The 14,351-nt window shown below is 49.4% G+C and overlaps 4 protein-coding genes across 4 annotated transcripts; all 4 read right to left on the reverse strand.

The window, feature by feature from the left end:
- Positions 1 to 419: 419 nt before the first annotated feature.
- Positions 420 to 3,270, reverse strand: N7481_010903 (beta-glucosidase; the record flags this gene model as incomplete). Its single annotated transcript, XM_057270122.1, is given in 6 exon segments — positions 420 to 1,261; positions 1,281 to 2,711; positions 2,766 to 2,818; positions 2,881 to 2,925; positions 2,998 to 3,137; positions 3,211 to 3,270. 6 exon segments carry the CDS (start codon positions 3,268 to 3,270, stop codon positions 420 to 422), a joined length of 2,571 nt encoding a protein of 856 aa, XP_057117296.1.
- A 3,017-nt stretch (positions 3,271 to 6,287) lies between these two features.
- On the reverse strand, positions 6,288 to 6,872 carry N7481_010904 (uncharacterized protein; the record flags this gene model as incomplete). The annotated part of the gene is made up of 1 exon (XM_057270123.1): positions 6,288 to 6,872. The coding sequence occupies one exon, from the start codon at positions 6,870 to 6,872 to the stop codon at positions 6,288 to 6,290; it is 585 nt and encodes a 194-aa protein (XP_057117297.1).
- Positions 6,873 to 7,345: 473 nt separating this feature from the next.
- N7481_010905 (P-loop containing nucleoside triphosphate hydrolase protein) lies at positions 7,346 to 12,462 on the reverse strand (the record flags this gene model as incomplete). Its single annotated transcript, XM_057270124.1, has 15 exons — positions 7,346 to 7,574; positions 7,634 to 8,008; positions 8,081 to 8,164; positions 8,216 to 8,902; positions 8,958 to 9,008; positions 9,060 to 9,131; positions 9,181 to 9,304; positions 9,355 to 9,693; positions 9,752 to 9,914; positions 9,969 to 10,687; positions 10,737 to 10,970; positions 11,023 to 11,302; positions 11,364 to 11,590; positions 11,655 to 12,183; positions 12,238 to 12,462. 15 exons carry the CDS (start codon positions 12,460 to 12,462, stop codon positions 7,346 to 7,348), a joined length of 4,338 nt encoding a protein of 1,445 aa, XP_057117298.1.
- A 590-nt stretch (positions 12,463 to 13,052) lies between these two features.
- On the reverse strand, positions 13,053 to 13,924 carry N7481_010906 (uncharacterized protein; the record flags this gene model as incomplete). Its single annotated transcript, XM_057270125.1, has 3 exons — positions 13,053 to 13,307; positions 13,367 to 13,619; positions 13,653 to 13,924. 3 exons carry the CDS (start codon positions 13,922 to 13,924, stop codon positions 13,053 to 13,055), a joined length of 780 nt encoding a protein of 259 aa, XP_057117299.1.
- Positions 13,925 to 14,351: the final 427 nt, after the last annotated feature.

The following is a 14,351-nucleotide window of genomic DNA, read 5'->3' on the forward strand; positions in this document are numbered from 1 at the left end:
CAATGTCGCGTACGAACCGCCGGGCAGTACCTACTTTCACACCACGTTTGACGAAGAAGTCTGGGTCTTGATCCTCATAAATCTGCATGAGATCGAGGCAGTTCTCGAGGGTCACGTCGCGTGCTTTGTTGATATTATCCTTAAAGCTCTCATTGCTCACCCGTGAATGATGATTGGTTCAGCACAAGCAGACTTAAAGTTTCATACATCTAGATCTTTGTCCAGCCCCCTGGGATATGGAAAGAAAAAGAAAAAGAAAATGTTTTGAAAAGATTTCAATTAGAAACTTCATAAGGCGAATATTCGCCAATTAAACCTATTTGCAAAAAGCCGATCTACAAACTATTCATGTTCAAGAAAAGGGATGGTCCAATCCGACCATCCATATCCGCATCCGTACCCTTAAAACATCCAATCATTTACTTAGTCGATGGCAATTCAATCGACACAGGCAGGTGGCGCGACGAGTTACCGATGTAAACCTTCTTGGGAGCATCGCTGATAACCCAGTTCTGCGAGGCGACATCCCAGTTGGAGAGATCGCGGCGGGTAAGGGTGGTAGTCCACTGAGCGTTCTGACCCGGGGCGATGGTGATACGGTCGAAGGCACGGAGGACCTTGACGGGATCACCTTCGCCGCCGAGGGAGACGTAGAGCTGGGCAACTTCGTCACCGACGACGGAACCGGTGTTGGTGACGGTAGCAGTGACCTGGAAGAGATCCTCGAACAGACCTGCGTTGCCGCCAGAGGGACCACTGGCGGGAAGAAGCTGCTGGGCGGAGCCATCTCTCGCGTGAGCGGGAATGTACTTCTCGGCCTTCTCGCCATAGTAGGGGTCGCCGGAGGACTCCTTCAGGTTGGTCGAGTTGAGCCAGGGGTAGAGGTACTGGGTGACGCGCTTGATGCCGCTGGGGAAGAGATAGTCGGAGGCTTCGCCAATCTTGCCCAGGACAGGGGCGGGCTTGGTTCGGCCGGTGGTCTTGGTGTACTTGTCGGCCTTGAGGGGTGTGACGTGCACATCGGAGAACTCGAACTTGGTATAGCTGAGACCGAAACCGAACTCGAAGATGGGCTCCTCGTCAGCCTTGTCGAATTGGCGGTAATCAATGAAGACACCCTCAGAGAAGTCTTGTTGGGGAGCACCCTGGCCGTTGTTGGGCTTGGTGAGCAGAGGAGCGCCATAGGCATCGCGAGTCTTGCCCCAGGTGAAGGGGGGTCTTCGCGCCGGGGTTGATGCGACCATAGAGAATATCGGCGAGACTGCGACCACTTTCCTGACCAGGAAGACCAGCCCAGAGAATAGCAGTAATGTTCTCGTTGTCGTACCAGTCGCCGACGAGGACGGCACTCGGGGTGTGCATGATGACAATGGTGTTGTTGCAGTTCTCGGCAGCAGTCTTGATGAGCTGCTCACCGTTCTTCCAAAGGGTCAGGTTCTTGCGGTCACCCTCGTTGCCATCAACGTTGATGTAACCCTCGCCGGAGTCGGCGTTAACGAATACTAGGGAAACGGTGGCCTGGGAAGCCATTGCGGCAATCTGCTCGGTGTTCGAGTTGTTGGTGACGGCAAACACGTTGGTCTGACCATTTCCGTAGTTCAAGTACTCATTCTGAATAGCCTGCTCGGGAGTAATGAGGTAAGGAAAGTTAGCAGTGCCACTGCCCCAGCCCATGGCCAGGGTTCCATCGTCACAGCCACGGTCAGAACAGCCATTTGCACCGGCAGGGTTGGAGCCCGCATCCTCGCCCAGAATTGCGACGAAGCGTTCATTGTGAGTCAAGGGAAGAGCGCCCTTGTTCTTCAGAAGCACAGTGCTGTCCGATCCGAGCTTGCGAATTCCACTGGCATGGTCACGTTGGACATTGACACGCTCGTTGAGCTTGATCTGGTTCTCGCTAACGATGAAATGTTCGTAGCCATATTCGTCACGGGTCCAGGAGCTGAAGTTGGGAGGAACACGGACGCGGTCACGACCGACCTTGTAGTAAGCAGCCATGATGCGGACGGCCATGTCGTCAAGACGCCATTCGGGAATGGTACCGTTGAGGGCGGAGATGGTCAGGTTTGTTCCCCAGAAGGAGTAAGGACTTCCAAGGATCACATCACCGGGCATGGACATATCGAGACCAGCCAATGCATCACCAACACCACTGTGGTGCGCACCCCAATCGCTCATGACGAAACCCTGGAAACCAAGTTCGCCCTTGAGCAGTTTGTTGAGGGTATAACTGTTGGAGCATCCATAGCTGTTGTTGATCTGGTTGTAGGAGCACATGACAGAGCCAACACCCGCGCGAACGGAGTCGACAAAGGGCCAGAGGTACAGCTCGTGCATGGTCTTGTCGTCAATGTTGGAGCTGACGCTCTCAGAGATGTTGTACCCGTATCCCTGAGCCTCGCCGGCCTGGCGGAAATGCTCCTGCTCGTTACCGATAAAGTGCTTGGCGCAAGCAATGACACCAGCATCTTGAATACCCTTGATGGTCTGGGCCATCATCACACCGGTCAGAACGGGATCGGGAGAGAAACCCTCCCAGACACGACCACCATCGGGACTCCTGCCCAGCGGTCCAGCGACAGGGCCAAGTTGAACGTCCACACCCTTATCACGATGCTCCTCACCCATCGCGAGACCACGCTGGTAGGCAAGTCTCTTATCCCAAGTAGCGGCGACATTGACACCAGCCGCAAACCCCGAGTTGTAATCACCTGTTTGTAGATCAGCATCTTGAGTTCACAGTTCTGGTGGGTAGAGAAACTTACTGTCGCGAATACCCAGGGGAGAGTCCTGCATGCACATGCCCCACATTCCAAGTCTATTACGGACCGTGTCAATCATTTCATTCTTCACGCTCGTGGCTCAATTGTTCCGACTTACCGAGGAATACCACCAGTCTCACCAACACACTTTTCTTGCTCCCATCTGCGAATGTCGTTAGCCCGAGACCGGTGTAGAGAGGTCAAGTGCAGCAGTCAGGTCATTGGGAGTACATACCCAGCACCAGTGGTCAAGTTAACCTTCTCAGGAAGAGTAAGATTGGAGACGAATTCCACGGCGCGTCTGTAGGCCTCGGCCCACTCGCCATCGCCGGTCGACCATGGGGACGGGTAGTGTGGGGGAGAGTATGCGAGGTCCTGATCGCGCGACAACAATGAGCTTTTGAACAATCAACGCGACGGGTATAGTTAGCGCAATGAATGTACTCACGGATGCACTGGCGACGGAGGCGGCCGCCAAAGTGGCGGCTTCAAGCCAACCGAGCTTCATAGTTGCTGTGTGAAGGAGACGGGGGTGCCGAGAACCAAGTACCGAAGAAGTACAGAGTACTGAGAAATTGAGACCCGAGTGCTGATCCGTCCAGGTAGAGGGGAAACCGGACGAATTTAAATGGCAGCAGGGATGTTTACAAGAAGGGGGCAACGTTCAGTTCGGCTCCATCGGCCCACTCAGCGACGCGGGGAGTTGGGGAAAGGATCGACACTGTAAACTTGGCTGACTGGGCTCATTGCATTTCACCGAGCAGATGGGCAATATTCGACAGAAGGACATCAAACTGTGTATGGACTAGTGTTGAGCCATTGGACCACACTAGCCTCGCTGGTTGGCTTGGAGCATCTTGTCGAGGGACTCCCTTCGTAGGAGAAGGTGGCTGGAACGCGAGGGATGCGTGCCTTTCAAAGGGGAGAATCGAGGAATCTCTCCTTGAAGTATCAGTATTGCGAATGGCTGGATTTGATTCATTCCGGGGATGGTAGATGGTATTCCCAATAGTCTGTAGTCTGTAGTCTGGTCGAACTATGCGAAAGAGAAGAGGAGAGAGACTGCGGCAACAGCAACGGCAACAAACAAAGACGGGAGGTGGTCTACTCTCTCCATCTCCACTGCCACTGCCACTGCAATGCTACCTTCTCTTTGCCTTCTCCATCCACCTCTCTCTCTCCTCCACTCTTCCCCATTTCCGTTAATTCTCCGGTGTCTGACAGCTCGTGGTGCTTCTGCATAACCATCCCATACTGCGACACCCCCATCGACCTACCTCTACAACAGAGTTCCTTGCATGGTCCCCCACCATCAATCTTCAATCTTCAATCTATGTACGGAGTGATCTCTGCGCCTTCGACCAAACTGAAGGGCATTCAGAACTCTTCAGCACCCAGCCAGCATCCCATTGATCCCCACTGGTCCTTCCTAAAGGAGAAACTCCTTGGCGATGCGATTTCTTTTTAGGCTGGCTTACCCGTACACCAAGCCCAACAGCAGATTGGATGCCCAGAAGTTACTACCTTTTGGTGCCCACATGGCGTATGCTTGGCTTCCATCCGTGGCGCCGGATCATTATGACCACGGTTCTCCCCGCTTTTGTTCCTTTATTCTTTATTCCAATCTACCCGAATCGGCATATCCTACACACCCTGAACGGCCCGGACTTAAACAATCGCCACACAGACGTTTCTCTTTGATGGCATCTCATCTCGTTTTCGTTCCTGACCGGTGTGACCCCCCGTGTCGTACAATGCAAACATGCACTGCGCCACCGACAGAGCCAAGCGTTTGGCTACCGTGGGGACCGGAGCCACCGGGGCAACAAGTGCGGGGATCCAGGCTTGAGAGAAGCCGATGCACTCGATCTAGATGACTTTGCTGGTTGTCGACTAGTCATCCGTGAGAGGGGTTTCTCACTAATTTTGGTGTCGATTCTGTCCTTGGCCCTGGCCCTGGCGCAATACGTGCATGCCCAGGCGGTTCGTACTCAGCCTGTCCACCCGAGCAATCGAGCTATGCCCCGGCCTGCATTATGATGATTTCACACCGATCGATGGCGGCCCACGCCGCGGATCCTCTATGCTCGGCGGTCTGCTCGGTGGTCCGATGCTTCACTTCGTGCCGACTTCATCTCCCGGTCGGCCGAGTAATTCATCGTCTATGAAAATCTGCCGTGCGCTACTATGCAACTGGTATTATCTCCGCGATGACGGTGCTCAGGCATTGTGTACTTTGAACGCCCGCGTGTTTATTCCCCCACGCTATCCACCCCGGCATCGGATGGGCGACGACTCGGCCAATCGGCTTCCTGTCCATCAGGTCTGAACGGTACCTCTGCAGTCAACCGCAGAGTATATTCCTTGCCGATGTAACTCGGGTCTTGCGTCAAAGCCCCAGGCAGTATTCAACGAATCTTCTTTCCGGCACTGTCGGCAAATATACAAACATCGCGACCGATCAATACGGGGTCTGGGGCGGAACGCGCCCTTCCAATTTCACTAACGCACATCGATGTCACCGTCTTACCCCACTGTTGCAGACCCCCGAGTTTTCTGGAGTGCATCGCTAGCCCGAATACTGGAGACGGCGCAAAACTGGGAATTCCCCGGTCGGGTGTCCCCGGCAATGAAATTGCACGCCACGGGATGGAGATACTAGATTATGGAGACGTGGTCGATCCTTGCCCGATTGCACTCATTTCAACGGGATCTGTGCTGGAAACTTTCTGAGGTTGCTCTCATTACGGCTAATCGTCGGTGAAATAAATCTGAGGCGAACTCCATTTTGCCAAAATGCTGGAAATATTTACCCGGTCATCCACTTCTTTTACGTAGGTTTGTGCCCTCCGGCTCTACTTTCAAAGCTCGAGAACCTCTAGGGATTTCTTACAAGGAAGCAGTGAAAACTTCACACAAAATTGATTCCTATAGCATATCATAATGGAACTAACTATCTAGGAACAACCGACCACGTCTCACCGGTAAACACTAACCCTCTATTCAATCTTAACCGTTCCGGGTTGAAGTACAAACAAATCCCAGTATTAGGCCCTGATATATCGAACACGCGTAGGATCAAATAGACTTCCCAATAGTCTTTGTCATTAATCATCCCTATCTACACCTCGTTAAATCTACTCCCCATGTTAAATTCTCGGGGGTTTACTTACTCTCTGAAATTGGTGTTTGCTCATGTAGAAAGGAGTTCCCAACGGTCTTGTTGTGGTCTTGACTTTAATAAAGTACTTCAGTCGTCTGCCTTCCCACTCGCTGGCTGCAATATAGTATCTATGATCAATAAGCAAAGAGGTAAACACCCCTTCTATATCATTATAGACAAAGTCTGCTGTCTCTCGTCCGTACCAGGGGGCCATTGTATTATAGTCGGGATGACTCGTCATGTATCGGCGAATGGTGCTTTGCCAATTCTCACTGGTCCACTTTGGCAAAGGTTGGTCGAGCCTGCTACTAAGGATCTCAAAGCCTGCACATAATTAGCGAAATTAATAATATCGAGATATTTTAGGGAAATTTTGTATTTACGTAGAGTTCTCCCGCCGCCCTGATTTTCTTGTCTCTTTCCAACTGACTGCTGGAGCGAAATGCACCCACCACCCCAGGGCCGTCAAAACCCTCATACTGTTCGTCTCCCATCACTTCGCGGAGGGCTTGATTCAAGTGGTCCATGTTGAATATCCCTCTTGAAGGAAAAGGATCTCGTCGCGCGGCTGAAATGATATGGTTGAGAACATCCTGATTTTCTGATTCCTCATCTTGCAGAGCATGATTGGGCGAGAATACGGGAATTAGGGGATAGGGACTGGGTCGAGGTGATGGAGGAGCCATTGGGGCTTGTCTCGCAATTATATAGTCCAGAGAATGTGTCGAGGACTCGAAATTCTCGGTAGGAGAATGACTTTCCGTGGCTGTTGGCTCTCCAAGACTCTCAGTGCTGTGTGCATTATTCTCGTTCTCCTCATCGTCATCTTCATCGCTAACCTTCATGTCCTCATATATGACGTCGATTTCATCCATACCCTCGCGATCCAAGACATCATCCAGAACGGACGGGACGACGGCAGATACATTGGTCATCACTTTCACCATTTTGGCTTCGATCTTGTCAGGGATCTGTGATGTTGGACCTGCCACTAGCCATTCAGCAAGCCGCTCTGGTAAGAATTTGCAAAAGCAAAGTCTCTGCGATTTTCCATCTCTGGGAACATAGATAGTCAGGCTTGAGGTATGTTCGACAACATGTAACTTTGGACCAGTTTCTTCCACATCGGTTACTTTGCCATCTTGGGAAACCCGCAGGACTGTGTTTATATTATCCGTGACTTCAATTTTATGCGTTCGTAGTATACAATTTTGCGGGCCCGATGCTACTAGGATTGCACCAAGGCTACCGCTTGTGATGAGCTTATGTTCGTATTTCAGTTCAGTAGTAGGCCTACTTCAGAAAAATAAACAAATTAGGAGAACGCTAAATTAAGGTTTATCTATCCATGTTTTCAGGACATAGAGATGACCCTCTTCTAATCCATGTATGACATGCCGTCTGCGACCTTACCACTCTATCATTCGGATTCTTGCCGAAAACTATCAAACAGTTTCTTGAACGCCGACCCTTCTCTCGATAGAAGGGACTTCGGTGCATCGAACTCGATGACCTTTCCATGATCCATGAATGCAATTTTATCGAAATCTAGAACAGTATCCAGCTTGTGGGCGATGGCGATGATTGTTTGATTTTTGAAATGGGTACGAATGACTTGCTGCATGAGCTTGTCTGTCTCAGAATCCACACTAGTGCTTGTTAGCGAGGGCCTCCTTCTTTAAAAGAAAAGATATTATCTTCCACATACCTGCTGGTGGCCTCATCCATTATCAAGATTTTGCTGGACTTGCAAAGAGCGCGGGCAAGGCAAAAGAGCTGTTGCTGTCCATGAGAAAGGAGCTCCTCTGTCATATCTTCGTCTAATCCTCCCTTTGACTCAATATACGACCAGAGGTTGACTTCCTGGAGAGCTCCGATAATGGTACTGTCATCTGCATCACCCTCGGGATTGGCATTTAGACGAATGGTGCCATGCAGGAAGAACGCCTCTTGTGGGATTGTATTCAGGCGTGAGCGAACGTGAGACCTAGAGACTCTTGAAATGTCGATTCCATCGATGATGATCGATCCACTATTGAGATCGAGAAGTCTCAAGATAGTTGAGACAAGGGAAGATTTGCCACTGAATCAACGAAAAAAGTCAATATCAAAGTACTGACCACTGGTAATTTTGAGAGCCAGAAAGAAGACGAACCTGCCTGATCTGCCGCATAAAGCGACCTTCTCACCAGCGCGAATCTTGAGATTGACATTTTGAAGAACTGGTTCCGATGACGTGCTGTATTCAAGTAAGCAATTTGTTCACAGCCCCCGAAAATTTACAACATACTCATATGAGGCAGACAAATTCGAGATTTCAACATCGCCTTGAAGAGGCCAAAGGCTTGGTGGGATTTCAACTTCGGAATCCAGGTCTTCGGTTTTGGCATTTCTCACGTATGAACGAATTCTCGAAATAGCCCCAATGGATGTCTCCAGCCCTGTATATTCCTTGATGAGCATCTTCAACGTCCCACTGAAGTTCACAATATTGAACAAAGCGATTCCCATCATATTCAAGGAAGAGTTTCCTCTCAAAGACATCGAAATGGCAATCACGGCAACTGCAATGCCAGCCACGATGAGATCAAGAACCAGGCTTAGCCATCTCTGTATGCAGTAAAGTATGTAAAACGGGCGCTGAGACGCATCAAGAGCAATCTGATTCTGAAGCGCATAATGCTCTTTCCACCCGTAGGCTCGAATGCTGGCGAGACCACTGAGCGACTCTAAGAACTTGGAGAAGAGAGGTCCTTTGGACTCAATTTCCAATACACGGACTTGGCGAGATGTGCGAACATAGTACCGCGCAACGTAGTACACGGCCAGAATACAGAACGGGATGACTGCGGCCGTCACGTAAGAAGATCCGACAAAGATGAGAAATCCCTCGACGATGAAGAAGAGAACTCCGTTTACTGTAGACTCAAATGTCTCAGGCAGTTCTTCATCAATCAGCTCCAGGTCCTGGCTGAATCTAGTGCGGGATTTCCATTAGCAACAATAAGCAGCCCAGTCAATCTAGTACTTACCTGTTCGTCGTGGCACCTATATCGGTCGAGGTCAGGTAGGATGTTGTCGCTCTGAAAATCTGTTAGGTAGCCCTTTAGTTAAACCGGTGACAGCAAACGTACCTCATAGTTGTACCCAGCAAGACCTCGTGGAAACTATGAGCAGTTTTAGGTTCAATGACCATTCCGAGCACCCTGAGAAGCTGTTAGATTGTTACACAGGGATGACGGGCCTCAAACAAACCAAGTGGATAGAAACGCCGCCAACAAAATCGAGCTTCCGAGGACACTATATCCACCAAGCCAATATCCGATGTTTTCATTAGGCCTCGTTTCATTGGCGCTAGTCCACCATTGCAGCCATATTTCTAAAACTCAAGATTAGCAATCGGTCAAGTTAAATTTCGGATCGACTCACGTGGGGCTATCATGCATAGTACGAAAAAACCGCACAGTCCGACAAAGAGTGTCAAAAGGGGCCAGCCAATGTGCTGAAAATAGTACAAGTAGACTGACCAGTCTCCGGTCTGTCGACTCGTGTCATCGGCATTTTCGTCATCTGGCAGATTGAGCTCCTGTAACGTTTCATCATCTAGGACAATATCTGGTGCCCTTTCGGTATTCACTCGGCTTGCCGTGCTGTCAAGGGAGCTAACATAGCCCTTTGCAGCCACCAATTCATCGTAAGAGCCTTTCTCGATAATGGATCCATCCTGACCCAAGGCGACAATGTAGTTACTGTAAGGAAGATGATGTGCTATCGAGACATTAGCCCAAGTCGGCATAAATACTAGGAGAATGTCATGTTTTCGGACCTGAGTTGGTTGCCAATATGACTGTCTGTCGGAATTCCTTCATCAAACCTTGTGACGCGAAGACGGCCTCCAGGATACACTTCTCTGTTTCTCGATCTAGTCCGGTTAGGACATCATCAAGGATTAGTACGGGCTGTCTCGAGTAGAGGGCTCGCGCTAGTGCCTACATCCAATTTTAGACAAGGTCATCGTAATTCATGCAAGCTCGTTTACTTACCACACGCATTTGCTGCCCGCCGCTAAGTCGCGATCCACGAACACCGACCTTGGTTTGATCGCCGAATGGAAGCTGTTGAAGATCGACTTGCAAAGAACAGACCCGAATAATACGGTCATACCATCTTTGATCGAACGGAGATGCACCCACAATATTTTGCTGAACTGTGCCAAATGTGATCCATGGTGACTGACTACAGTAGGCCGCATGCTTGAAGGTGGTCGAGACCGACCCGGTACATTCTGGGATTTCACCAAGCAGGACTTTCAAAAGAGTGGACTTGCCGCACCCAACTGGTCCAACGATCATCGTTATTTGCTCAGCGGGGACTTCGAAATCCAAGTCGTTGAGGATTGGGTCGTCGTCAACCGACCAGGAGGCAGATAAGTCACGAATGATTGCAGAAGACGGGCGATGGGTGCTTTCATCATCCGTGAAAGCAACATCGATCAGTTGAGGTACTTGCGAGTCGTGCGAAAGGCGACAGTCAACTCTTTCCGTCTCCATCAGATGCTTTTGGATTCGCTGGAAACAGTTCACAACAGCCATGAGGTCCTCTGATCCGTCCACAAGTGAAATCATAGGCCCATCAAGCAAGGAGAAAAGTGTCAGGGCAGAGAAGGCAAGGCCGTTTGTGAGAGTAACGCCCTCTTCCCCTCGAGCTAAAAGGGCAAAAACAGCGAATCCAACGACTGGGGATAAGGCGCTGGAGGCGAACGCTGAATTCCATGTCAGAGTATTCGTATCAAAGGTAGGGAACAGACATACAGAAAGTTATAATCAAAACGTTGTACAGCCGGAAAGCATATGAGGTTTTGATCTCCTGAGATCGCAGATCACGAAGATTGTTTGCGAGGACGTTTGTCAGGCCGGTCATTTTGATACTTTTCATCACACCAAGAACTCTTGATGTGACTGCAACGCGTTCCTCGATAGCCTCTAACCATACGCCTTGGGCATTACCAGAAGCGATTGCAAGTGGGATACCAGCAGCCAAACATACTTCACAAAGAAGTTAGCGTTGATCTAAGTTCTTCCACTAGGGTCGTCTTACCTATCACGACCAGCGTGGAAGCGACCGTGGCGATTTTGAGCAATCGCGCCAACAGCCAAAGGGCAATCGCAACTTCTGTGAAATTCGAGTAAACCTCATGCATATCTCTCAAACCAGTAGCTATGCGCTCAATGTCAGTACTCATCAATGTGATGGCTGACGCATCGGACACTGCCGAGCTGCTTAGTCGTAGTGTCTTGCTAAATATCATGGAGACTAGGCTTCCTCGCATCTTGGTAACCATCCGGTCGATTTTATGGTGATAAGTGGCAAATGATACCTGAAGGTAGAAGTGTCAGGTGTGTTGAGCCTTTTCGGGAATTCTGGAGGCGTTCACATACCGCAAGACCGACATAGACAATGCCATACGCAGCAACGAGACCGCGAGCATAGTTGTCAGAATTGACATGCTCCGGCTCACCCATAAAATCAAGGACTCGCTCGACCAGGAATGGCTGTGCGAAGCAAAAGCCAGTAAAAGCGAGGCGAGGAATGACGCCCGCAATAAAATCCCATTTGAAATGAGAAGCGAAGGTCCATAGCAACGCGTTCGATCTGTATTTGTTGGCTATGAAAAAAAAAAATTTGTCAAAAAAGTTCCCAGTAAGTATAGACTATTTATTTTGACTTACCTCTTTCCCATATTTCTTCGAGGTCTTGGGGATCTGACGATTCCCTGATATCATCAGCGAGGACAGGCAGGCTTTCAACTGTCAAGGTTGTTTTCGATCCTTTATAAAGCAAATCATTGATCCACCACAAGAGACAACGATTGATTATACTGGAAGTGGTCTCGACTGCGCTTCCTTCAAATCCCTTTTTGAGCAAATGGCGTTTTTCTGTGGATTCAAGGACCAGGATAACAACCTTGCCGATCAAGCTTGTCGCGAACAAGAATGTTACTGGCTGGTTCTGTGGAATGAAGTGCAAAGTGCGGAGGCGCGCGAGATCAAAGATTATTGTGAAGCCGAAGAAGAGAATAAGGATAGTTGATGGGCGCAGTGAACGAATATGTTCGAGATGCGACAAGTAGAGCAAGAAGGAGGAGGTAAACAGGGCCACAAGACCAGTGGGTACGGTCGCGCGTGTAGTCGGAGTCGAATCTCGACACCACAAAGCCAGCATAATCAATTGAAGAGCTATATTCAATGACAAAGCAATCTAGACGCTACAATTTAGTGAGGGTATCTCGATAAAAACAGATGGTTGTCATACCTCCTTCGCAGCATAGAGCCAAGATCGATTGACCTTCTCCGAGGCATGCCGAAGGGTCCAGAGTCGGAATAAAGCCGCTAGCCAGACAAGCAATATCGGCAGCAAGGTCAATATTGTTTCTTCAAAAAAAAGGGTAAAATCGAAGCCATGGTGGCAGGAAGAAGCAACGGTGGGGCCGAAGACGTCCTGGTCTACCGCTGAGCACGGCGGCCACGAGTTTGACATGGCAATTGAAGTCGTGAAGACGCTACACAGTACACAAGATTGCCCTTGGAGCACGCCCGGTTATGTATACCAAGCTCCCTTAAAAGGGGGGCTCAAGGAGATGTGACGCTGACACGAAAGGATCGTGGATGCCTGGGAGGAATGTGGGTTGGAGGTGCAGATCTGGCGATGCTGATTGGTCAATCTATCAATGATCTGACCCTTTAGGCCCCCGACTCACACAAACTCAGACTGACTGCAGTTGACTCACGCTAAGGAAGGGTCTTGGCCATCGATTTGCACGGTTAGGTAAATTCTACATTCGAGACGCCTTTTTGCGGAGCAAGTTGAGGTTGTGGCCGATCGCAATTCGAATATTCGCTAAAAATGTACTAGGACGGATACAGTATACTTCACGTCGAGAACTGCTTCAGCTTAATGTCTGGATATTCAATCCTTGGAAGACCTTTTAAATAATTTATTGAGACTCTAACGAATGAAAATAAATTTTATTAACTAATAAATCCGCTAGAAACGACAAACAGAATCACGACTCTCCAGTTCACAGACAAAGAAGACCAAAGGCAATTATAGACTCAGAATGGATGGCTCTATACTCTGACAGAAGTATAGTTTGACGCAGAAGCGGGGCCTGGCTTGTTTTGGTAACGACTGCGAGCCAAGTTATGAGTAACAAGCCCAGCAGACAAGTAAGTAATCATGACCAAAAACTCTGGTAAAGTACCAAAAATGACCTGGACGGCTAGACTTCCGCCAGCAGCATTCTTGTACTTAAATACAATTGCGATGGCGTAAATAAGGCGGATACCAATGAGGGGCAAAGCAATCATGACGGCGTGAAGAAGCTAATTATATTAGCGGCGATCTTTGGAGACTTCAAGTTGACCTTTGATACATCACATACCTTGGTCTCCTCCTCGAGTCGGCTGCGGTGATCGTTTGATTTGGCAGAAAGTACCACCAGCCCAACAACCATTATCCAACCGGTCGCAAAAATGATCAGACCGACCTCAAGCAGAGTTTTGTTGTTTCCACTTGCCGCTGCAAGTCCGATGCCGCCACCAACGACGAGATGAGGAATCAGCATACCAAATCCACCAAGAAAGACTGGCAATTTCGACTGGATCGAATGATTGCTGCGATAGTTAAAATCCCATCTAGATAAGTAGAAAAGACATATCAAGACTTACGACTCGCGAAGAATACCAATTGCGGCTAACAAGAGTGGCGAAAGACCGATGCCACTGATAATGGAAGCTGCCTTGTTGGGCTCACCCGTTGTGGAAAGGGCATGGTACGCTACCCCATTCCCTACTAAGCGCAGACCGCACATGACGAATACGTAGAGCCAGCCTAAAAGCCCAACCTTTCCGTGTTTGACGATGCAGTAGATAGAAGGAAGGGATGCAAAGGCGTAGAAAGCAAGTTGAGCAAGCTCAAGGCCTTCTGTTGAGGAAGTCATGATAGAAGTCACAAGAACAGCAAGATTTATCTGAGAAAAAACAGGCCAATGATCAAATTTGTGGTAAGAGAGGACGCGTTTTGTTCTGAAAGATTAATATTCTAGAGGTCTAGTGCTTCCAAGCTAAGCTATTTAATTCATTCGGAGGTCAGGCTAAGCTTTCAATGCTATTTTGACTTACAGCTCACTGTGAGGCTGGACACCGATCGGCACCGCCTAGCCAATCCTTGGGCACTTGTCCGTTAGGGAGACCTAACCGAACCCGACGCCTAGCGTGGTCCGGACATGCTGGGGACCCTGGCGGCTTGTGCCTTTTCTCCTCTATTTCCAAGTCTTCATACATAATGGTAGTAGAACTAGTTAGTGCAAGGCTAGGCGCTCAACACCCTATTTTCATGGCCCCGCAGACTTGAAAGAAAGAAATTTC

The sequence above is a fragment of the Penicillium waksmanii genome, assembly GCF_028829765.1.
Source record: "Penicillium waksmanii strain IBT 27052 chromosome Unknown utg000009l:1.0-4314994.0:1.0-4318279.0, whole genome shotgun sequence".
Classification (NCBI taxonomy): Eukaryota; Fungi; Ascomycota; class Eurotiomycetes; order Eurotiales; family Aspergillaceae; genus Penicillium; species Penicillium waksmanii.